The 24,291-nt window shown below is 41.2% G+C and overlaps 4 protein-coding genes and 1 pseudogene across 12 annotated transcripts in view; 2 read left to right on the top strand and 3 right to left on the bottom strand.

The window, feature by feature from the left end:
• The first annotated feature begins 482 nt into the window (after positions 1–482).
• Positions 483–1,874, top strand: LOC122881462 (trypsin-3). Its single transcript, XM_044207714.1, has 5 exons — positions 483–622; positions 728–890; positions 1,062–1,315; positions 1,407–1,543; positions 1,643–1,874. The coding sequence occupies exons 1-5, from the start codon at positions 583–585 to the stop codon at positions 1,790–1,792; spliced, it is 744 nt and encodes a 247-aa protein (XP_044063649.1). The 5' UTR covers positions 483–582; the 3' UTR covers positions 1,793–1,874.
• A 1,198-nt stretch (positions 1,875–3,072) lies between these two features.
• LOC122881472 lies at positions 3,073–4,056 on the top strand (annotated as a pseudogene).
• A 237-nt stretch (positions 4,057–4,293) lies between these two features.
• On the bottom strand, positions 4,294–12,278 carry si:dkeyp-84f3.9 (zinc finger and SCAN domain-containing protein 2). Of its 3 annotated transcripts, none has more exons than XM_044207651.1 (3): positions 12,057–12,278; positions 9,874–9,999; positions 4,294–9,256 (listed from the first exon to the last, which is right to left on the bottom strand). In XM_044207651.1, exons 2-3 carry the CDS (start codon positions 9,988–9,990, stop codon positions 5,702–5,704), a joined length of 3,672 nt encoding a protein of 1,223 aa, XP_044063586.1. In that variant the 5' UTR covers positions 9,991–9,999; positions 12,057–12,278; the 3' UTR covers positions 4,294–5,701. The 3 variants fall into 3 exon arrangements, with proteins under 3 accessions (XP_044063586.1, XP_044063585.1, XP_044063587.1); XM_044207650.1 differs by lacking the exon at positions 12,057–12,278 and adding an exon at positions 11,589–11,959; XM_044207652.1 differs by lacking the exon at positions 9,874–9,999 and having other exon boundaries at positions 12,057–12,275.
• A 756-nt stretch (positions 12,279–13,034) lies between these two features.
• On the bottom strand, positions 13,035–15,950 carry LOC122881437. Of its 2 annotated transcripts, none has more exons than XM_044207678.1 (2): positions 15,710–15,950; positions 13,035–15,187 (listed from the first exon to the last, which is right to left on the bottom strand). In XM_044207678.1, exon 2 carries the CDS (start codon positions 15,154–15,156, stop codon positions 13,552–13,554), a length of 1,605 nt encoding a protein of 534 aa, XP_044063613.1. In that variant the 5' UTR covers positions 15,157–15,187; positions 15,710–15,950; the 3' UTR covers positions 13,035–13,551. The 2 variants fall into 2 exon arrangements, with proteins under 2 accessions (XP_044063613.1, XP_044063612.1); XM_044207677.1 differs by having other exon boundaries at positions 13,035–15,190; positions 15,710–15,949.
• A 3,987-nt stretch (positions 15,951–19,937) lies between these two features.
• Positions 19,938–24,291, bottom strand: part of LOC122881424 (zinc finger protein 836-like) — a 35,414-nt gene continuing 31,060 nt past the window's right edge. For all 6 annotated transcript variants that reach the window (XR_006379158.1, XR_006379160.1, XR_006379161.1 and 3 more), the window contains one exon: positions 19,938–23,417. Coding sequence is in view for 2 of the 6 variants with exons in the window: in XM_044207644.1 (XP_044063579.1) it covers positions 20,356–23,364 (3,009 nt within the window). In the remaining 4 variants the exon portion in view is untranslated. The remainder of the gene's footprint in view (positions 23,418–24,291) is intronic.

Genomic DNA, 24,291 nt, shown 5'->3' with positions numbered 1-24,291 from the left:
TTGATTTAGTGTCTTTCAGAAAACGTATTAGAAAAAGATTAAGAGAGTGAATCATTTGAGTTTGTCACTATGATAATTACTGACATCTAAAAAGCAGTAAGTTGTAGATTTGCATCATGGCACACCACCTTAATAATCAGTCAAGTTTATGTCTAATGTCACTGCATTTTTTAATTACAATTTATATAATTATAATTAATATAATTAGAAAAAATAACCTAACTGTAAACTTAAACATGACAAATTATTTTGATTCGTCTGTGTCCCCTCCACCTTTGTCTATCTTTATGTCCCTATTTCTATCCAGTTTTGATTAAAATAAAGGTAGGAGGGTTGAGGGCTGCATATGTATCTGTAGATGTCAGCTTAAAATTGAATGATTCATGGAAATCCACGTATTCTTCTCTTTGACCATGTGGCTGTTTCCCAGGTGGGATAATGTTTAATTATTGTGCAAGGTACATGGAAAAATCCTTGAGAGAGAGTTAGATAAAGAGCCATCGAGTTAGGTAGTCTGCCTGTATATAAACCCACTGCAGCAGCTCATGTTGTGTGTACGCTCAGTAGGTGCAGAACACAATCATGAAGTACTTCATTCTTCTGGCCTTGTTCGCTGCAGCCTGTAAGTTCCTGCATATTTTGTTTGTGGTGATGAAAACTGAATTTCTTTCATTTCCGTATTCATCGTTTTAAGAGGGGGAATTTAAGCTCACTGTTTGTATTACAGTTGCTGCTCCCATTGAGGATGAGGATGACAAGATTGTTGGAGGCTACGAGTGCAGTAAGAACTCTGTGCCCTACCAGGTCTCTCTGAACGCTGGTTACCACTTCTGTGGAGGCTCCCTGATCTCCAGCACCTGGGTTGTGTCTGCTGCTCACTGCTACAAGTCGTAAGTGCAGACATTTGATTTTAAATTCAACTCCATAAGGCTGCTGCAAAGCTTTTTTTCTAAAATGCTTGACTTGCTTTTACACTCTCTAAACAGGCGTACTAATCGCCTCATTACAAGTGCAATGTCACATTGCTTACATGTAATTAACCCACATTCCTCTCCCCGCAGCCGCATCCAGGTGCGTCTTGGTGAGCACAACATCGCTGTCAGTGAGGGCACAGAGCAGTTCATCGACTCTGCTAAGGTCATCCGTCACCCCAGCTACAACAGCGGCAACCTCAACAATGACATCATGCTGATCAAGCTGAGCAAGCCCGCCTCCCTGAACAGCTACGTTCGCATCGTGTCACTGCCATCCAGCTGTGCCAGCTCTGGCACCCGCTGTCTGATCTCTGGATGGGGAAACACCAGCAGCTCTGGAAGTCAGTAAAGGACTGCAAATATAACTGGAAAATATTTTTGGTACACGTCGGGGTATGAACATTCACAGGTGTTGCCTTTCTTCCTCTCTAGGCTACTACCCTGATCGTCTGAGGTGCCTGGATGCCCCTATCCTGAGCGACAGCAGCTGCAGGTCCTCCTACCCTGGACAGATCACCTCCAACATGTTCTGTGCTGGATTCCTCGAGGGAGGCAAGGACTCCTGCCAGGTACGAGTTAAAGTCATCATCGCCGTTCCTTAAAGCGGACACACCAAACTTCAGAACGCCTCTGTTCACATGTTGTCCTTTCTATCCGTGTCCTATCAGGGAGACTCTGGAGGCCCCGTGGTGTGCAACGGTCAGCTGCAGGGTGTGGTGTCCTGGGGTTATGGCTGCGCCCAGAGGAACAAGCCCGGAGTCTACACCAAGGTCTGCAACTACAACTCCTGGATTCGTAACACCATGTCCTCCAACTAAAGTCACTTTACTGGAAGGAATATTCATCTAAGGAATCTCTAACTATGACAACTGTTTCAATAAAATAAATAATTAACATCAACCTCACTCTCTGTCATACCTTGTTTTGTGCTGTGGGATAAAACATAGATTTACCAATGAAGAGAATCAGCAGGAAGGAAAAGAAGAGAGATAGTAATTTTCCTTTAGAAATGAATATATGTCCAGAAACTCAGAAGACCTGCATAAATATGAACAATCATAAATCATCCTATCAAAAAGAAATATTATTACCAGAAAATGAAATACGTTTCATCAATATTTGAGATAAAATACCTCATGAAATAAAAATTGCAAAATGACATAAAAATTTATTTCATTATGCATTGGCTATTTATAACAAAGAATTAGTTATCCTGAGATATATATGCATGCGTTTGCTACTGTTCACCGGTGTGACAAAAGAAGATAATAATAAATAGTGTATGGAAACGTATCGTTTTACATTAAGATTCAGTTCATGTGTTATCACAGCATCAACAACTATTAAAAAACATAAGCATTGCAAACAATCCCAGAGAAATATTTAAGGCCAAGTGTTGTTCCCACTTAAATAATGAGAAACTAACTAAATATGAATACTCTATTGATATATACAGTAATAATGTGTGATAGTAACTGCACTGAAAAACATTTGTTGTACATTTGCAATTAGACTGCATTCAAATAAGCATTTTGACAATTTTACACTAGTTTCTATCTTGATTTTTTTAGTCAGTGTTTTATGAATCAAGGTTTTAAACAGAACAAACAGGAGACAGACAGGAAAACAAATATCTTTAACTGGAAGTCTAGGGGAAAATATAAACACCATAAATGAAATGCAGACAATTTACATACACTGATGATGTTAAAGTTATTGTGTTTTTCTCCAGATGATGGTATCTTTTGCACATGACTACAAGTAATGTGTAGTAGTAATATAGTACATTTCATTGAAAGATAAACAGGCAGTTTAAATATAGTATAAAATGCAACACTATCACCTTCAAACACCTACAATAATTTCAATCAAATTAATAAGTACATAGCTTTCATAAACTTCAGTGTACATGACTGGTGTTGGGACTTCAGCTCACATTATCATTAAGATGGCTCTTGTCTTCCAGATGTGTTTTCACACACGTTACTCAACAAGATAAGGGTAAAATATAGAAATACGTGTCCTTGGCCAATCAGACAGAAGAGGGGCAGAGTGGGTATAAGAGGGCTTGCGGTGCAACTGAGCTTACACCCAGGCTCAGACACAAATCAACATGAAGGCTTTCATTATTCTGGCTCTGTTCGCAGTGGCATGTGAGCATGAATCTTACTTTTAAAAGTCATTTTGTCTATTTTATGACAGAGTATGACTGAAAGCTTATTTACTTTAAGATGTCTTTGAAAATTACTGTCCTGCAAAACATACATTTACATACATTCTTTATTTCCATCAGATGCCGCTCCCATTGAGGATGACAAGATTGTTGGAGGCTACGAGTGCAGTAAGAACTCTGTGCCCTACCAGGTCTCTCTGAACGCTGGTTACCACTTCTGTGGAGGCTCCCTGATCTCCAGCACCTGGGTTGTGTCTGCTGCAGACATTTGATTTTAAATTCAGCTGACACCAGAGCTGATCCAAACTGGCAGCTTCCATGAATGAGATAGATACATCAGTTCCACAGCCATACTAAAACAACTTTTGTTGGTTCAAATTGGCATTATTTTCTTTCAAAATGCAATGAAATCAGAGATACTGATTGCATCATAACAAGTGCAATGTCACATTCCTCTCCCCGCAGCCGCATCCAGGTGCGTCTTGGTGAGCACAACATCGCTGTCAGTGAGGGCACAGAGCAGTTCATCGACTCTGCTAAGGTCATCCGTCACCCCAGCTACAACAGCGGCAACCTCAACAATGACATCATGCTGATCAAGCTGAGCAAGCCCGCCTCCCTGAACAGCTACGTCCGCATCGTGTCACTGCCATCCAGCTGTGCCAGCTCTGGCACCCGCTGTCTGATCTCTGGATGGGGAAACACCAGCAGCTCTGGAAGTCAGTAAAGGACTGCAAATATAACTGGAAAATATTTTTGGTACACGTCGGGGTATGAACATTCACAGGTGTTGCCTCCTGGGGTTATGGCTGCGCCCAGAGGAACAAGCCCGGAGTCTACACCAATTTCTGCAACTACAACTCCTGGATTCGTAACACCATGTCCTCCAACTAAAGTCACTTTACAGTCATTTGTTGTGAGACAGAAAAATGTCTATCCTTTTAATAAATAAAAAAATCCAAGATATCTCATCTATTTGACTTCTTGGCTTACTGCTCTTGTTAATCGATATTAAAAAGATCTTTGAGCCTTAGCCTTCAGGTTTTTAATCATTACTAGAAATGTTTCTAGATTTAAGGATCTCATGTTTATCTATTAACATATATGCATTCTTTTTGACTTAAAATGACATGACATGATCACACATCAATACAAAAGTGACTTTTATTGATTTTAAGACAAAGTATAACATAAAATCATATACAACAGAGCAGGGTGTCCATCTGGGAAACATCTTTTTAAATGTTATTTTTTCATAATTCTAACTAAATCAAGCCTGACACTGAAGCATGAATATGCAGTTTTTCCAAAGCAGTAAACACTAATGGATGTTCAACAACACTCCTGTTGGTATTTCAGGTGTGGAATGTGTGTTTGTCAGTGTATTTTCTAGAAAAAATTTGCATCACTTTATTTCAGCCATCATATTACAAATCCACAATAGAGCAAACAGCTTTGACAAACATGTGCATGAGAAAAGCTAATATTCACTTGAAAATTTAAAAAACAAAATGCTGATTGATTTCCTTGTGAGACCAGAACAAAAGAAAATTGAAATCAGTAGAACACTTCCTCTGAAGCATTTTGAGTAACAGTTTCACAACCAAGAAAAGACTTGCAAGATATGAAATGCACACGTTTGATATTAAATTCAATCAAGATGAGGTGACAATGTTTGAAATCAGTAAAACTTTACCGCTACTATTTAATTAACTGGTCATACTATTAACTGACAAGACATGATGTGTTATAAAAGATGAAAAATCTGCACAAGTAAGTTCTTTGTCAGGTCTGCCAAACAAAATGTTCACAGCAATAAGGAGTTTGTAAATTAATTCAGTGACCTTCACCTCTCTGATCAGTTGGTGATTTTGTCCCGCGCTGGATGTGCAGGGTATTTTTCCAAGTTTTAACATAAAGATGCCGGGAGGTTGCATGGCAACAAGGATGAATGAGGGCTCAAAATGTTATTTTTGAGTGGTTATTTCTCATGTATAAATATTTTTTAACCAAACCCTTATTTTCCATAATCAGTCATTTACATTCAGTACAATTTCTGTTTTCAAATGCTCATTTTGTTGAATAGATGACTACATTGTCCCAGGTCTGCTTCTGGCTGGGCATCAATGCACTGAATGTACAACATATTTGGGGCATCTTTAGGACAATCCACCTGTGTCAAATTTAAAATGATAACTCTATCTGAACTTTTTGATGGACAGAAATGTAATTATAGAAACTAAAGAAAGGTTAGTGGCTTCTATCTGAAGTTGCCTAATAAACTTCATGAAAACAAAGTGTCCCATATTATTTTGTACATTCAGTGTTATATTTTCAGAATCTGAATACCAACAGGCATGACAGGTACATGAATACATGATTCTGAATAAATCTTTCAAATCTTTTTGATGCATTTTTGTTTCCCTAACTTTTCCAGGTGCGTAACAGACAATGTTTCTACATTTTCTAATCTAGGACTACAGGACCACGGTGTTAAACAATGTAAAAAAGTTGATGATCATACAGAAGGGGCACTGAATCTCCATTCAGGTTATTACACCTGGCCTCTAGCATGCTGTAAATAATGGTGATAAAGGTCTGAAATGGCAGGATATGCATTACCACACACAGCACACTTAACACCATCTGAAGACCCTTCATTTGATTTGCTGGCATTTTGGCTCACCCGTCTTTTCACAGTTCTCAGAGGGGTAATGGGTTTTCCAAGTGTATTTTCATCTTTTCTGTCACGACTGTTTTCGCTCTCTTGGATCAAATGTGTGCTGTCTGGATGCTGGGAAGTTTTACCTAAATCAAGTTCCTGATTTTGGACAAAGGAAATCATGGGTGCTAGAGGCGACTCTTGAGGAACTGGGTCTGGATATTTGGATAAGGGGCTCGGATGAGAGTTGTTTTCCTCAGGTTCTGGATGTAACGTAGCCATGTGGTTGTTCGTGGGAGGGCTAAACATTTTCTTGTTAGACTGTGTAGTATGATCATCTATGGATAAATCAAAATCAGAGACCTTGTGCATGTCTTGCGTTGAGGAATGGCAAAGCTGGTGACTGAACAGCAAATCTAGAGTCTTAAAGCTGCATCTGCACTGCTCACATTGATAAGGCAGAAACACTTTCTTGGGCCTGACCTGAATCCACTGGAACTCTGGGTGCTCGCTCATGTGTTTCTTGTACGGCTCCACAAACCGAAAACCTTGGCCGCACTGAGCACAAGTGAAGCGGCCGCGTCTCTGTCGATGGATTCTCTGATGATGCCACAGTTTCTTCCAGTTTTCTAGAGTCTTACCACAACAGGTACAGGTGTAACTTTGACCTGGGGCATGAGTGAGCATGTGGGCTCGAAGTCTGCCCATGTGTCTGAACAGTCGCCCACAGCTCGGACATAAATATTTCCTGGGGTCTGAACGGTTATCTAGTTTGTTTAACTTTGACACAAGGTGTGACAGGTGGTGAGCCGGTATGACCGTTGACTGGAATGGTTTCTTTAAATTTGCAAAACGTTTCTTGCGGCCGGTCTGTGATGGTTTTTTTGGTGTTTCACCATTTGCAGCTGTGAGGGGAGAAGCTGAATTCTGTCCTGATGAACACCTAAGTGCAGGCACTGTGTACTTTATTAATGACATTTTCTTTTCCTCTTTTATTGCAGAGCTGGAGGCGTTTCTCTCTCCTTTGCACTGACTGCGATGGGAGCTAAATTCAGACAGCACACCAAACAACTTGTCACAATACAAGCAGCGATAAAGCTTTGCGCCGGTGTGGGCTCTCATGTGGCTGTTGAACTCCTGCAGATGGTCAAAAACATTCTTGCAGATGTGGCACGTGTACGTCAGTGAAGGCTTTACGCGTCTGTTGGTTTGTAAATTGTCATCGCTTCCCGAAGGTCTACAAGTGTGATTTTTTGCATTGCTATAATGAGTGAATGATTTTTCACAACGTGTGCAGTTGTAACGCTTCACAGACCAGTGTGTCAGCTCGTGAACACGGAGGAAATAGGCCTGACCAAAAGCTTTGCCGCATATATCACATTTATAAGGCTTCTCTCCAGTGTGGACACGCACGTGTCGTATAAGGGCAGACTGAAACGGGAATGTTTTACCACAGTACTGGCACACTTTTCTTTCTCTCTTTTCAGGGGAAACTGGTCTACGAAGTCCAGGGCTGTTTTCATGGTCGTTCCCTGTGCTGCGGTTTTCAGACTTGTTGTTCTCCGAGTCCTGGTCCAGCACATGTGCATGCATCTTCATATGAGAGGCATACTCGGAGCAAGAAAATTTGATCTTGCAAAATGGACATTTTTGATATATGTTGTTCTTTCTGTGGGTCTTGAGATGAAGATTTAAGTTTGAATTTTTGCTAAAACCTTTGCCACATTCGGGGCACTTGAAAGGTCTTTCTCCTGTATGAATGCGTTGATGGATGATGAACTGAGACAGAAATTTAAATGTATGACCACAGTAACCACATTTCAACAGAGTTTTCCCCCCTCTTTTAGTGTAGGTGACATTTGTATTGGCATTTGAGTTGCCCTCCTTATCCATGTCACCACAGTCTGTTTTTTGTTGTGTATCATCGCTGCCTTCATGGCCCTCTACAAGATGTGCTCTCTGTAACAAAACATTACTTATTCTCCTCCTTCTCTTGCTGCCTCTCTTGCGCCTGAAAGTGATTCGCTGACTGTCTGGACTCTCAGATTTGATTGTGGTGTTGGCAATGCATTGTAAAGATTTAAGACTATTGGTCTCTGACACAGGATTTAATTGATCCAGCTCTATCTCAATATTCTCAGCTTTCACAGCAGGGGGGACTCCAACGGGTTTAGGTGGTTGTTCGGAGGATGTTACGACATCTGTGCTAGAAGGCTCTGTATTTGGCGAGTTTGTGTTCTTTGGAGAGTCAAGAATGCTTTTTGATTGTGACTCCTCGCTGCCATCCATGTCGGGTGACTGTTTAATTTTAGGGTCATCACTCTGAGAAGGGCTTAGACTGTTCAAACCCTCTGAAGGAATAACTTCAGGCTCGGCTGCTGGCTGGAAAGGCAGTATTCTTTGTGGTAATGCACCTTCCTTTAGTTCTGTCAGCTGCTCTTGTTCTTCTCCAGACTGCGGGAAGAGTCGATCGCCATTTCCATCTGTATCGGTCTCTTGTTTGTCAGTGTTTAGTTCCACCTGCTTATCTGCCTCTGCTCTCTCCCCACAGCCTGTGTCATTGCTCAACACTGACAAGGCCTCCTGGGGAACATCCAGTCTGGACACTTTAGCTGGAACTTGCTGATCAGCCAGTTTAGCCCTTCTTCTTTTAATACCTTGAAAGTTCAACATATTACTACTTTCTGTAGGAGGCATTTCAGTTTGCTCGGGGTCTACCTTGCTATCAGATTCAGTCTTTACATCCTGTGTCGAAGGGTGCTGTTCTCCTCTACTCCTGAGTCTCCGTGCAGGACCGCTTACATTATTAGCATTAGCAGGAGCAGCAGGAGCACTGGCAGCAGCAGCCTTAGCAACCATGGTTTTAAAAGCTGCAATTTCTGTTTTTCTTGGTCTTCCTCTTTTTCTTTTTGGCAGCACAGGGACACTGTCTTCTACTTTACCATCAGAGACAGTATGAGGACCAGCCATCTCATTTTGAGGTGAATTATTAATTAAAGGACCGCTTACGGCGTTAGGCACATCATCACTGTTGCGGTTCTCTGAGCATGTTGGCAAAGGTATTGTCGTGCTGATCTCCTTATGTTGAACTGCATCAAGACCAGCAGAATCTGGATCTTTTTTGTCTTCAGTCAGCAATGGTTTTATTTTACGAGGGCGCCCGCGTTTTCTGCGGACCTCCACAGGCTGTCCATGACTGTCTGTTGTAGAGCTGCACACGCTCGCTGATGTCATTTCAGACTTTGCTTCCATCCCTACCTGTGATGATATGTGCTCACTGTGCTGACAATTTGTTCCGCCTACTGTTTCAGAGTTAACAAGGCCACCACACTCCAGGTGCCCAGATGAGTGGGACTCAGATCCAGGTTGAGTCAGTTCTGCTGCTTTCATTTCCTCTCCCCACCTGGAGTCCAGGTCTTCCTCACTGCATCTCTTGTCTTCAGGTATCTGTGGAAGAAAAAAAACTGCACTTGTCACAAATGTAGTAACGATGCTGTGGAATAAGTCTCCTAAAATAGTATAAAAATTAAGATATACAAAAATATAGAATCTAACGCAAATGCCTTTATTATTTGTTCTATGCATGCAGTTAAATCCTACAACAGTCAGGTGTGCAGTAGAAGACCACATCCTAATGAAAATGCATGTAAACATAGATCTAAAGACAAAAGTGAAAAATTACGTATCTTGACAAATAAATATACCGTATATCTCAAAATAGAATCAAACTGTATTACTGAATTTGAATATAAGTTTATTTCCAGCCTTTAGGGACTGCCCTCCCTCCACTTGGATGCCATAGGACCAACATAAACATAACAACGATTCACTGCACACTTAAATAGTCAAGATGTAATATACACTACATATTCAAAAACATTACAAAAAATGCACAAAAGAACACTGCAACAATAGTCCTTAAATAAGCCCTCAAGTTTAAAAGTTTGTATAAAGAAAATGCATCAATATTCCATTAGCAAGTTATTCCAGAAATGATGCTGTATGCTGTAATAGACAGCACAGCTTTTGGGGTAATACATCTATTTGTCTTTCTCACTAGCTACCTGCTTGCAGTCCGAAGGGGCATGAATGGAATTGCGAGAATGCGAGGCCACAGAAGTTAACTCAGAGACTGTATTTTGGTCAGTGCTTCCTCTGCTGAAGGACATTTTACTCCCCATGTCAAGAGTCTGTGGATTAAACAGTGACAAGGAGGTTGTAACTAAAAACAGTAATGTGTATTCCTACAGCAAAATGCTATCACGTCACAATACAACAAACTGGCCTTATTATTTCTGGCCTGGAAAATCACAAACGTGCATTCTCCAAAGGAGAGGCATCTCTTACAGGTGTGTATACACTGCATACTATGCCCATTTGTCGCAATAACTTTGAAGTTTTTCAAACTATTATACTCCTTCCGGTGTGTTAAGTTGGTTTATGTGACACAAATATTTCACATCAGTGATTCAAGCACAGGTGTCTACAGCGAACCGTGGTGCAAATCTGGACCAGAGAGAAACCTGCTGGAAGCAATAACCGGGTCAGTTTAAAACTTGCCTGTGTAGATTTATGCTCAATTAACATGCGTTGCCTTGCCAGACTTTAACGTCTCCCACAAAATCTTTGTAAGCAATTTCCTGGTCAAAACCTGTCCAGCAGAGTTTGTGATTCATTTTATAGGAAATTGTGAAGTACTCTGCCTAAATACAGTTCAGAGGTACTTGGTACTTTATTGGAGTAATTCCGCTTCAGATTACCCAATGCTTCACAACATTTCAGAGAGAAATATTATACTTTTTCCACTACTTCTACACAAGTTATAGTTATTAGTTACTTGGCAGATTAGCTTTTTCCTAAAAAACACATGAGCGTCTTATAAATTATGATGCATCATTACAGGATAAAAGCCCTGGACTTAAAAGGCATCAGTAATAATAATAGTCCAAAAATATAATGTAAAACACTTATCTATCTATCTATCTATCTATATATATATATGATAGCAAAACACTCAAGGGTCTAGTCTACATAATGGTAAATTTTGCTAATAATATTTCTGTACTTTTACTCCAGTAAAAATCTTCCTCCAACAGTTTAACTTGTAATGGAGCAGTTTTGCCTTGCAATACTGCTCCTTTTACTCAAGTAAAGACACGTTACATAGACCGCCATAGTACCACTTCTGAACCTGGAGAACATATTTAATACCAAGACTCAAAGTATGGTGTTGCAGTTTTGTAAAGCACTATGTGTGCATTTGATGTATGTAACAGGTAATGCAAAAAAAAATAAAATCTACAATAGTTTGTCTAGATAAAAAGTGGCTGCTATTGTCAGCTCGCCTTTCATCTCCCGTACAGGCGTATTTCATCTGACGATGAGCATTTCTAATGCACACAGGAGCAAATGGCTTTTGTTTGTGGTTACCAATTCTCACACATAAACCCACAAACACATAACCGTGTCCCAACGGGTCACTTAACATGTATTTCAAACCCTTATGACCGATCCGGCAGCTTCAGCATCCAGCTATCACTTATCGTTAAAAGCTACCAACAGCACGACTAACGTTAACAATGTAACTTAGCTAGGCGCTATCTCTCTGTAGGCCAGATTGCTAGCTCCGGTGATTTAACGTTACAGGCTACACGAACCTAACCGTTAAGTACAATGTCAGCTCATATGACTTTCTTTATAGCTAATGACGTTTTGTAGGCTATTTCTCAACACCGGTTACCAAATGTGATGGGAAGTAGTAAAAAAACAAACTGCTTGCCTGCGTGGGAGAGAGTCAACACTGGTCTCTGCGTAGCCATGCACTGACCGCTGCTCAACTAGCTAGCACTGGCTAGCTCGAAGCTAACATATACTCCGTCGTTACGTGGCTGTTTGGCACTTTTTACAAGCGTGCATTGGTCTGGGAGCTGAGCTGTTAACGTGGACCTGGCTTTCTCTTCTTTTCAGAGCAGTTTGCAGCAGTGAGCCACTCGATATCAAGCACAAAGCAACCCGAAAAAGTGTCAATCACGCCGAGCGCACACAGTGGATACTTGAGGTGCCGTGGGAAATGTGGGGGGTATCAGTTGTTCTGCAGAAGTAACTTTAAAAGTGGAAAGCACGACACAAAAGACGCGAGTTCTTGGTGATACGTGTATCGGTGATATATGGCGTTTAAGGACATAAGCTTGGAAGCTGGAAAAGTGATGCACACCACCATCATGAATTTAGCAGGTAGACAACATACCAGTAATGTGCCTGGCACTCCTCCTAGTTCTGCCGTTGCAGGTTTGAGTCAGAATGAGTCAGTGTCACATCTTCACACATCAACCACACAATTGTATTTGTGTGCCGGTGTTTTGTTTCTTCCACCATTAGGTGATTGGTTTCCGACGCTCACATAAGATTATGAGATTACAAGCACACAAACAGCACATGAACGCCGCATCCTCTCTTGGATATTAGCCATGGATATTTTCCTCATCATAAATGGACGCAAAACAGCACCTTGTTTTTGCTTTGAAATGGCCCCCTCTGCTGGAGAATAGGGCCACAGGCGCTTTCATTATCAGAAGCTGAGAATAAAGGCGCAAGAAAAATTAAGAAACGAGGCACCAAATCAATAGATAATAAAAATGAGTGCAGAATCATCAAGAAATAACTTGAAGTTAAATACTATTTAAGACTTAAAAACTGCTGCATGTAATTGTCCAATGTATTTCTCAGAAGTGTTGAAAATGTAAAGTCTAGATAAGCATACCTAGCATTGTGGAGGAATAATGTCAGTTTAAATAATAGTTATTTGTGGAACTGTAAAAACAAAAAGTTGATGATGTGTCATAATGTTTTTATTTTCCTTCCACCAAATCAAACACTCCACAACATACCGGCATATAATAGATTTGAAAGGACAGAATTGCAGCCAAACTTGCTTTTTGATGTTAACTAAATCCATACTTTTTTAAATTATATTTCTATATCTTCATTTTAGGATTTATTATAACTTATTATACAAATACATTTTTGTCAGATATTTACTTTCATTTACTGCACTTGTCAGGCACCACAAACTGCACCCAACTGCTCAAGTAGCTCACACACACTGCCATCGATTTATGCATTTGCAGTTCTCAGGTTAAAAGCACTATACATTCAATCCATTTATCATGTGAATAACCTCGTTGTTAATACAACATGTTGCAATATCCCATGAACACACACAAAGTGAGTTTGAAAATATAGTTTAATACAACACATACATACTGTATTCTTAAGTCTGACAAAGCTGGTAAGAACACACAAGGTATTGTGGTCAATTCCCACGGCATCACAACACATTCTGATCATACTAAAAACATATTTTTTAAAAAACAAAATAACTATAATACAGTACCTGGTTATCCCACCAAACATGGGTAAACCATGCACATACATTTTGATAATAAACTTTATTGATTTACTTATTCTATAACCATTGCAGGGGCACCAATGTTAGACTCTTGGTAAGTCAACATTGGACTGTACTGACCATACAAGTCCAGCTTAATTAAGATACATGTTTGCTGTCATCCCACACTTATTCATCTTTTAATGTAGTTTGGAGAAAGCCAGGAAGCATTGTGTTCCTGTGCAATTAAGCTAAACAAATAGATGGTGTTCAACCAGGAGACTGTAATCTCAATGCGCTTGGTCCATAATTAACATAAAATGTGACATGCAAACTAAATGTGCCTCTAGTTTTGTCAAGTCTTAATAGGGACAGATGAGGTAACTTGGTAAATCATCTCAGCAGGTTTGTCTTGTCCCCTTTCAACGATGTAACAATCCTCATCCATATCCACACCTGTTTTCCCATTCACAGGAGCCGCCCCTTGCCCTTTGTCCAGACCAACAGGCATGACTTGGTTTTTCTTTATGTTACCAGAAGCTGGAACCACAAGTTTTCGCTCACCATTCATCTGAGCAGGACTTGGGTTTGCCACTGGCGTCACCCTCTTTAGCTTGTAATGCCGTTTACCACCTCGCACGTGCTGGGCCATAAACTCCTGTGCTTTGACACACTTGTGCCTCTGAAGCAGCTGAGCAGTTTCAAAAGGAATATGACAGACGCGACATGTAAACCCATTTGGTACAGAGGATGTCTGTGTTGGTTTGCTTGGTACACCTGATGCAGAGTTTGCAGGCATCTTCATCTGCCTGGAGGGAGTGACAGGAAGCCCCTGACTGCTTTTATCAGATGCACTGGGATTTGGGCTCTGGCTCTTTGACGGAAGGGCGACAGTGACATAAGGCTTGGATGCACTGAGATTCAGACTCTTCAACTGCAGGGATGGAGTGACATGAAGCCCCCGATTGCTTTTATTATACGTTTTCATATTCTCATTTTTCAACTGGAGGGTGGAAGTGATGTGAGGCGCCTGACCGCCTTTACTGGCTGCACTGGTATTCTGGCTTTTCAACTGTAGTGAGGACGTGGCCTGAGGCCCCCAAGCACTCAGATTCTGACTCCTGACTGTACCGGCTTCATTAAGCCTGTTGTTACCCAGCGGTCTTGCAGTGATGAGTCTGAATTTGGTAGCAGTGTTGGGTGAGTTACAAACATGGAAGCGAGGCACTACCTTTTTGCTGGAGAGCAGCAGCCCACACCCTATACAGCCAGAAACTTTATCTGTGACATGAGAGCTGTGATGGGAGATGAGAGAGGTCCTTGTCAGGAAACACTGCCCACATTTACCGCAAGTGTATGGCTTTTTCTTGTTAAATGTGCGCACCGTTTGCAACAACACGACTGGCTGGTAAAGTGTCCAAAGATCTACTGTTGGTGCACCTACACCTGCAAAAATATTCTTCATGTCTGTTGTAGAGGATATAGCGTTTGGGAGCAAAGATGCTTGTGACACAGAGGGGTACAACTCAGGCACTTGTGAAATCTGCGCAGACTGCATGGGGTTCACTGGCAAAGAAATTGATGGCACATTGTCCAATTTCGGTGTCTTCCAGACAACCTCACCTGTCTGTAGTCTTTTCAACTGCTCCTCCTCTTCTATGCGCTTCTCAATTCTGCGCTTTCTTATTGTTTCATGATCAAGCACTTGATGTCCTGGTTCATGTGTAGTGCTGTGCTCCAGCATGTCTTTGTATTCAGTAAACTCAGTTCCACAGGAGCAGATGTAACTTGCAGCAGAACACATGTGTTCCTCCAGGCATTTCCTATTAGCAAATATCTGCTCACAGCTGAAGCAAAACCGGCCAGCGTTCATCAAGTCTCTGCCTAAGCCATCCTCCAGGATATTTTGCAGTTTTTGCCTCCCTCTCTCCATGATCAGGCTAGACATGGATGTGTTCATTGTTGATGTGGAGCCCTCTAGAACACCTTTCCTGCTGGAGACAGGCGTTGGAATGAATATGCAATCATAAACAGAATATAAGTGAAATGGCAAAATATTCAATTCAGTCATACCTCATTATTTAATAATGATTGATACTATCTGACTCAGAGGAGCTAGCTATGCTAACAACTACATACAAAAAACAAACGAGACGACTTTAATTTTTCAAAACCACTTACAGCTTTCTTTGAACGTTTAACGTTATTTGCTCGTCTCTGAAAGCAAGTCCAAACTTCTGAGAGGAGCTAACGTTAGTGAACTCATTTGCCAGATCATGTCTTACCATACACCCCATCGGTTGTGAAATACATACCGTAGAATGGCCCATCCAAATAACACGGTGGCATATTTACTACACTATTTTTCTATACAACTAAATGTTTGGGAAAATACGTTAGGTAGTTGTCATGTTTTACAATTTATAACGTTTTGATGAAGGCGCGCGTCTAGCTACAAACCTACCATGCTAATGTTAGCTTCTACTAGCTCATGGACAATAATGTTGGCTTACCTTCACATGAAAATCAAAGTACCACCGTGTCAGTATTCTGGTGTATCCTTGCAACAAACCGCAAACAGCTGTCGTTTTGTGAGAAATGAAAAACTGGGCTAACTTGCCGGTGTTTTGAACGAGTAAGTGGCAGTTAGCCCATTAGCCACACCAAAGAACCAGAGGAGAGAGAGAGAGAACACACACACACACACACACACACACACACACACACACACACACACACACACACACACACACACACACACACACACACACACACACACACACACACACACACACACACACACACACACACACACACACACACACCTCTTTCTCTACGGATGGCGCGCTTCAACGGCTGAACGTCCGGGTTTTGCTTCGTTATACTGACACCTATCGACTGGAGTTCCTAATTCACCTTTGATGTTATTACTGCGGTAGTTATAGTAGGTGCATTTTAGTCTTCGTTACACAAAGAAAAATAAAGAACACTAGTATGAACTTGACTGTTCAATCATGACAGTGGAAACGGTAGAGAAAACAATCTCAACTCAAGGTCCACTTCCTTGCTTGTTCTGGAGCACAGTCTTTTGCTCAGTTGCCATGGAAATATAGATGTTTAACTTTACATGATTCTGAGCACCTCAAAGACAACAGGGGTTGACAAAACAGTCTCACCTCAGTTCTCTGATGAGGACTGTGTGTTACAGTTGAAAGCCCCTGAACAAGCGAGTAAGTGGACCTTGAGCACTGTGGCCCCTAGAGTATAGCAAAACATTTAGCATTTTGGCAGTGTGCATCTAAGCCTTCGGAGAGCAAACGGGACTATAACTGTAAATTTGTTAATGTAAAAATTGATCATAAATATAAATGGGTGGTGTCATTACATTGAATATGGCCTACTAAATGAATAGTGAAGATCTACAGCTTTTATAAGTCACCCAGCTCCATTTGAATCAAAGTTTCATCAGAGTACAGTGGGGCAAAAAAGTATTTAGTCAGCCACCAATTGTGCAAGTTCTCCCACTTAAAAAGATGAGAGAGGCCTGTAATTTTCATCATAGGTACACTTCAACTATGAGAGTCAGAATGGGGGGAAAGAATCCAGGAAATCACATTGTAAGATTTTTAATGAATTCATTGGTAAATTCCATGGTAAAATAAGTATTTGGTCACCTACAAACAAGCATGATTTCTGGCTCTCACAGACCTGTAACTTCTTCTTTAAGAGACTCCTCTGTCCTCCACTCGTCACCTGTTTGAACTCGTTATCAGTATAAAAGACACCTGTCCACAACCGTCACACTCCAAACCCCAGTATGGCCAAGACCAAAGCGCTGTCAAAGGACACCAGAAACAAAATGGTAGACCTGCACCAGGCTGGGAAGACTGAATCTGCAATAGGTAAGTAGCTTGGTGTGAAGAAATAAACGGTGGAAGCAAGTATTAGAAAATGGAAGACACACAAGACCACTGATAATCTCTCTCAATCTGGGGCTCCATGCAAGATCTCACCCCGTGGGGTCAAAATGATCATGAGAACAGTGAGCAAAAATCCCAGAACCACACGGGGGGGACCTAGTGAATGACCTGCAGAGAGCTGGGGCCAAAGTAAGGCTACCATCGGTAACACACTACGCCGCCAAGGTCTCAAATCCTGCAGTGCCAGACGTGTCCCTCTGCTTAAGCCAGTACATGTCCAGGCCCGTCTGAAGTTTGCTAGAGAGCATTTGGATGATCCAGAAGAGGATTGGGAGAATGTCAGATGAAACCAAAATAGAACTTTTCGGTAAAAATTCAACTTGTTGTGTTTGGAGGAGAAAGAATGCTGAGTTGCATCCAAAGAACACCATACCTACTGTGAAGCATGGGGGTGGAAACATCATGCTTTGGGGCTGTTTTTTCTGCATAGGGACCAGGGCGACTGATCCGTGTAAAAGAAAGAATGAATGGGGCCATGTATCGTGAGATTTTGAGTGAAAACCTCCTTCCATCAGCAAGGGCATTGAAGATGAAACGTGGCTGGGTCTTTCAGCATGACAATGATCCCAAACACACCGCCCGGGCAACGAAGGAGTGGCTTCGTAAGAAGCATTTCAAGGTCCTGGAGTGGCATAGCCAGTCTCCAGATCTCAACGCCATAGAAAATCTTTGGAGGGAGTTGAAAGTCCGTGTTGCCCAGCGACAGCCCCAAAACATCACTGCTCTAGAGGAGATCTGCATGGAGGAATAGGCCAAAATACCAGCAACAGTGTGTGAAAACCTTGTGAAGACTTACAGAATATGTTTGCGCTCTGTCATTGCCAACAGAGGGTATATAACAAAGTATTGAGATGAACTTTTGTTATTGACCAAATATTTATTTTCCACCATGATTTACCAATTAATTCATAAAAAAAATCCTACAATGTGATTTCCTGGATTCTTTTACCCCCATTCTGACTCTCATAGTTGAAGTGTACCTATGATGAAAATTACAGTCCTCATCTTTTTAAAGTGGGAGAACTTGCACAATTGGTGGCTGACTAAACACTTTTTTTTGTCCCACTGTATGTGTAAATCAGTCAACAAATCCATCTGTTCATGTAGGCAGTGAGTATCCCTGGGTTTCTCAGCCTTTTACACCCAGTGATTCCAGTAATTAGTGTTTTCAATTTTAGTATAGCATACTTAGTGTATCACATTTCAGGGGAATGGACGGAGGTCTAGAGTGCAAGTGTCAAATTTATGATGTATTTAAAACTCACTGAATTTTGTTCAATACAAATATTTTACATATCGGTACACTTAAAACACCCACAACCTTGTGTGCATGCATTTGGGATCTCACCCCCAAGGTTGAAAAAAAACAAAACAAAAAACCCTGTCTTACCTTTTTTTTTTTTTGCTTTAGGTTTCCTTTAAATCTGATTTATAAAAACAATTATTAGGCCTGTTAAGATGGCCATTTACTTGGCATTTAATTTATAACTAACTTGTGCGGAAGCTTTTTTTGTTACAACAAATTGCTTTCCTAGTTGATGTATGTGTGGTAAACACTAATATTATGTAATATGGGTAAGGGCAAGTCTCGAAAATCATTACAACATATTCAGAACACAGGACAACTGCATTAACAAAGGAAAACAGTAGTGACAAGTAGACTCTCGCTGACTGACTGAAGGAAAAAAAGGATTTTTTTTTTTACTCATGAGAAGAAGACAAAAGATGTTATTACTCCAGGACTAATGTAATAAGTATTTTGTTTATCAACCCTTTTTTTTTTTTATAAAGACCTGGCTAGATTAACCAGCTAGGGGCTCCATAAAATGTGTACAGTTTTTCATTCATTCATTTTGCATTTGATTAAATGCATTCCATAATATGCAACAGGAAAGTACAAAATTTAAATAATGAAGGTCAAAACTAAAAGATCCGCCTCAAAACTGGTAGGACCCACCTTAAGGTCCTTACCATGTCAGCTGATGCTATGCTTTAATTGTACATACTCCTGAAAATTCAAAGACAAGCAGAAACCAGTTGACACAGAGTAAGCCTTAAGCTTTTGTGTACTTTTGGGGCCACAGGGATGTTACCTGCTTTGCCCACTTGCTAATCCAGCCTTGACAGAGATGCTTCTTCTAAATTAAATCACATTAAAATCAAATTAACATACCAAATTACTCATTCAACACTTTATATCCAGTCTCCCAATGGGTCATCTAATGGGAAGACAAAAACACCGTCAGTTATTGATTTGTACATGAATACTGATGTCATTGTCAGATTTCACTGTGGATACTTGCACGCTGTACTGCTGCTGCATTTAGCAAAAAAAAAAAAAAAAAAAAAAACAACTGTACATATTTGACTCCATGGCCCCATGAGCTTGGACTTGTGTCTAACAAGTTCTTTCATATTAGCTATACTATTTTCTTTAAATGAAACTATTTTTATTAAATGAAAATACCTGTCTCACAAAGCAGGATTATTCGTTATTCTGGAAACATACACACACACATATATATATATATATATATATATATATATATATATATATATATATAAAGCTATTCCAGGCTTTAACTGCAGATATCCACTTAAGTTTGAGAGACAACAGTTGGCCAGCTGTGATTCCACTGTTATTATTATTGTCATCTTAAAACAAGCTCTTTACACAATGTTTAAAATAACTGCACTTTTTGCTGTAAAGCCTTTAAGATATTAGATCCCATATCACAAAAACTATACAACAAATATAACGTACATGTTTCACATACTGGTATGTTTATTAACACCAGGAACAACAAGCTACATCACAACCTCTGTGATAAAAGTTTGATTACCAAATACTCAGAAACATTTACAGGCTAATGAGGCTATGTAATAAAGGGATTAACTTAATAAAACTAAAATGTACAGTATATCAAAGCATTTGTTTTTACAGTGGCGAGCTACTATAACACACTCTGAGAGTTGCTATAAAAAAAAAAATCTTAAAAAACACCTTATGTGGCTGTACAATGTCAAAATAACTCCTGGACAATAATAATAATAATAATAATAATAATAATAATTAAAAAAGTAAGTTACAACCGGCAAATATGCAAAGAACAAACTATGATAACATTTGCTTTGTTCTTAAATGCACGACTCCCATGTTAGACATTTTTCAGAAAGTGTCATTTAGAAGTCAGCTGTTCTTGTGTTTTTGGCTTAGTGTCTCCAGCCATGATGCGATGAATCCTCCTGCGGTGGTTTTTCAGAGATTTAAGGTTTGGGTATGTACCCTGACAGACATCACAGCGATATGATTCAGACTGTTTGTGAGTAAGCAAGTGTTTCTGCAAAGCGTCCACAGTGCCAAACCAGCGAAGACAAACAGGGCAACGCACAGGCTTGATGGCGGGCTTGCAAGCCCCACTCCTCTGGTGAAATAGAAGACTGATTGTGTTTGGGAAGTCAGAGTTGCAATGGGAACAGTGATAGGTTTTGGGAGGGTTTGTGGGTGGATTTGTAGCCCGTCCACCTTTGCATCTATTGCAGGATATGTGCCTTCGAAGGGAACAGCGAGTGGCGAAAGTGTTGCCACATCTTGTGCATACAATCCGTTGTTTCTTTTTTGTTGGATTTGGAAACTGCTCTGGGCGTGGCTGCTTCTGCGGAAGCTGATGCACTGACTGAGATGGCTGCTGCTGAGGTCGCTGTTGCTGAAATCGAAGTAATAGAGGTTGTGATCGTTGTGGTTGTAGTCCCTTCAGCAGCTGGTGATGCGGATGCATATGGATCTGCAGATGAACTTCGTAGTCTGCCCATGAATTAACAGTCTCTCCACAAGTCGGACATGTGTATGATTCCTGTGCATGCTTCTGCAGATGCTCCAGGAGAAGCCTTGGCGATGTAAATCCAACCCCACACTCACATGTCACCCTCCTTGGAAGTACAGAGGGCAGTGACATGATGCCCCAGTTTCCTCCATCATCCTCTTGGGTTTGACAATCTGTTGCATTGCCTGACACACTCTGCTGCACAGTCCCTCTATCCACATCAGTCATTGTTCGTTGCAACTGACACTTCTGTCTGTGAACCATCATGTTATCTTTGCGGTTAAAGGTCTTCCCACACACAAAACAAGGAAACATTGGTTTCATATTGTTGGCATTTAGGGGAGTGGCACCCTGACTACCACTCTGCGCTACAGTACCAGGTCCACGTGGCCTAAACCCACACAGCCTTAGATGGCGCCTCAAAGTAGATGGCCGACTGTAGGTTTTCTGACACCTGTTACAAGGGTAACGTTTTACACCATCTCTGACAAAATAGCGCAGGCTAGGGGGCGCCATCTCTGCATGTTCAACTGACATAGATTTCTTCACCTCTCTATCATTACCAGCTTTCTCTGTAGAGTTAAGCACCTCCATTTCATCATCCAAGGGCATTGTCCACTGTCCTTCATTACTGTCTTCATTGTCAACTGCTGCTGCATCCCAACTACTGATTTCTTCTCCTTGCTGGGGTGAAATCCCACACAGAGAGGCATCCTTGTGCTGCTCCACCATGGAAGATTTGGGGTAGAATGGTGAGAAGCTTTTTGCTGCATTAGTCCAGGCCAACTGTGAAACTGCAGATTGCTCTGAATTTGGAGAGGTCAGCTCTACCTTGATACGACCAGTCACTTCAGTGCCCACAGCAACACTCTTGGTGATTTGAGATTCAGCTTTCACCTCTACATCTGTTTTGGCTTTATTGTTTGATCGCAATACTAGCATTTTTTGAATGGAGGGACTGGCCTGCCGTGGGAGGGCTGACCCTAGGCCCTGGCACTTGTGCATTTTGAGGTTCCACCTCCGCGCGTAGCTGTGCTTGCACAATGGACAATAGAAAACTTTTCTTGTATTGCTTAGACTATGGAATGGCACTATTTTTTGGGCAAACGGTAACTTGTTTTTTAAAGACCTTGACAGCTGTAAGGTCTTGTTTCCAAACTGAGGGCATACGTGATTGTCAGGTAAAGGCAGCCGCCCAATGATCAGCTGTTTGCAGCGACGGCAACATTTAATCCTCTCTTTTTTGTGCAAGAAATGATGCTCTGTCAGTCTGTCCAAGTTTTGAAAGACCCTACGACAGCGGCCACATTGATATCTCCCATATGAGCCATTACTGCCAGGATCCTTGAGCTTTTGACGGGTTTCAAGAACCACAACAGGTGAGAAAGTCTTAGTCAGAGAGACAACCCTCTTCTTACTAGACTCAAGAACTCTGCTGATGGATGGAGCTTTTGTCTTTATACCGGGTGCTGCAAGCAGCCGCCTCAACTGGGCAATAGAGAGATCGTTGATCGGCGACACCTCAGTTTTTGCTACTGGTGTTATGTCAACGGGGACGACTTCTTGTTTGGGGGTAACTGTGTTATCGTTCTGATTCTGAGAATGAGGAGCTGGAAAGCGCTTCATGTATGCTGATGCCACCAACTTCATTAGGTTATTTCTGGGCAAATTTGCACCATTTTCGCTGCCTAGAGCAGAATTAGTTTTGTCTTGGAAATGCATGTCCTCTGCAGTCTCTGGTGTTTGCTCTGCTGTGGCTGATATGTTTTCAAGTTGTTTCTCACTGTCATCTTGAGGGGGTGTACACTGGCCTTGAGAAGTGGTTACTATGGCAATGCCATCCTGCAGGCTTACATCTGCTTTATGGTCTGTTAATGTGGGTAGTTCGACAGCTGGGGACCTTGAGGTAGAGGGGAAACTAAGGACCAAACCTGGTTGGGTTACAGTTGCACTGAATGATACATGCTGGGTGGGAAAAGCTTTATCACACCTTGTTCCACAGAGAACATTATTATTATCCAGAGGTTGCAGTAGCTGTAGTTGTGAAACATGTGAACGCTTATGCTCCAACATAAGATTGAAGTCCTGAAATTCCTCTCCACAATCACAAATATAAAAAGAAGGTGAAGGGCTCTCAGGCAAGAGTGCCGGTGGACTGGGATGCTCTCTGGATGAGTCCATACTTGCAAACAGTGTTTCATGTGGGCTGATGTTAGGCTGTGGAGTGGCAGAGACCTTGGAGAGCGCACTGGCATGGGTTGCCTGATGTACTAGCAAGGACGCCAATCCAGTGAAGGTGGCTGAACATGCCACACAACGATACACTTTGGAGGACGAAGTAGTTCCCTGTAACCCAAGCATCATGGCAGCCAAATGTACAAGGCAATCCAGGTGTTGTGGTCATGCAAGAAAGTTTCCTGTAAATCACACACACAAAATGATGTCACCAAGTGAAAATCAAAATTTGCACATTGTTTCAACCTTAAATCTTTCTACTCATACTAATGGCATACCTGTATAAGCAAAAATTATTTTTTTAATTAATTTCACTGTTCCTTGTTTTTAAACATAGTCCCATGTATATTGATGCAAAAAAAGGAATGCAAGCATGAGAAAACAGGTTGTATTCTTTACTGAAAATTGTCAAGTTGTATGAAACTATATGACAAAGAATACAGTTTGTGTAATGAGACACTACAATTTGCTATTCATACAAAACATTGTTGGGTGGGGTTTTGGCCAACATGGTCCAGCTGGAACAATGCCTAATCAGGTCCCTTTTAAAGAGCCCTAAACTTAGACCAGTAAGTAATATGAAGAAGAGGCCATGCTTAGTCATAGTGCCTTGGCCTGCATTTTCTCTCAGCATCTAACTCCACAGAACACCTGAGGGATGCCCTGCATTGCAACATGAAGAGATACAGCCCCCTCTGGCCGTGCTCATCAGGTCTTTTTGCAGAAATGGGATCACATCCCACAGCTGCAGATTTACGCCCCATTTACACTGTTTGTAATGCATGCTTTAGCCTTGCCACGATCATGCGCATTGCCACTTTATACTCAAAGAAGGGGGAAAAATCATGCAGACCGTGCCTCTGAGCAGGGCCAACCCATGACAATCTTAACTGAGCAGAGTTGTTGAGCAAAACCAATGGGCCGGTCATGCAGGAAACTAGCCCTCCTATGTCCATGTAACAAGTCAACCTAACACGAGTATATCCGGGTCTGAATAAAGTAACAAATCAACCCTTTTTTAGAAACTGTGTTAGTTTTACTAATAATTGGGACAGA

This window comes from Siniperca chuatsi, linkage group LG9, assembly GCF_020085105.1.
Source record: "Siniperca chuatsi isolate FFG_IHB_CAS linkage group LG9, ASM2008510v1, whole genome shotgun sequence".
Lineage (NCBI taxonomy): Eukaryota > Metazoa > Chordata > Actinopteri > Centrarchiformes > Sinipercidae > Siniperca > Siniperca chuatsi.
Note: the sequence above shows the minus strand (reverse complement) of the source record. Positions and strands in the feature narration are given on the sequence as shown.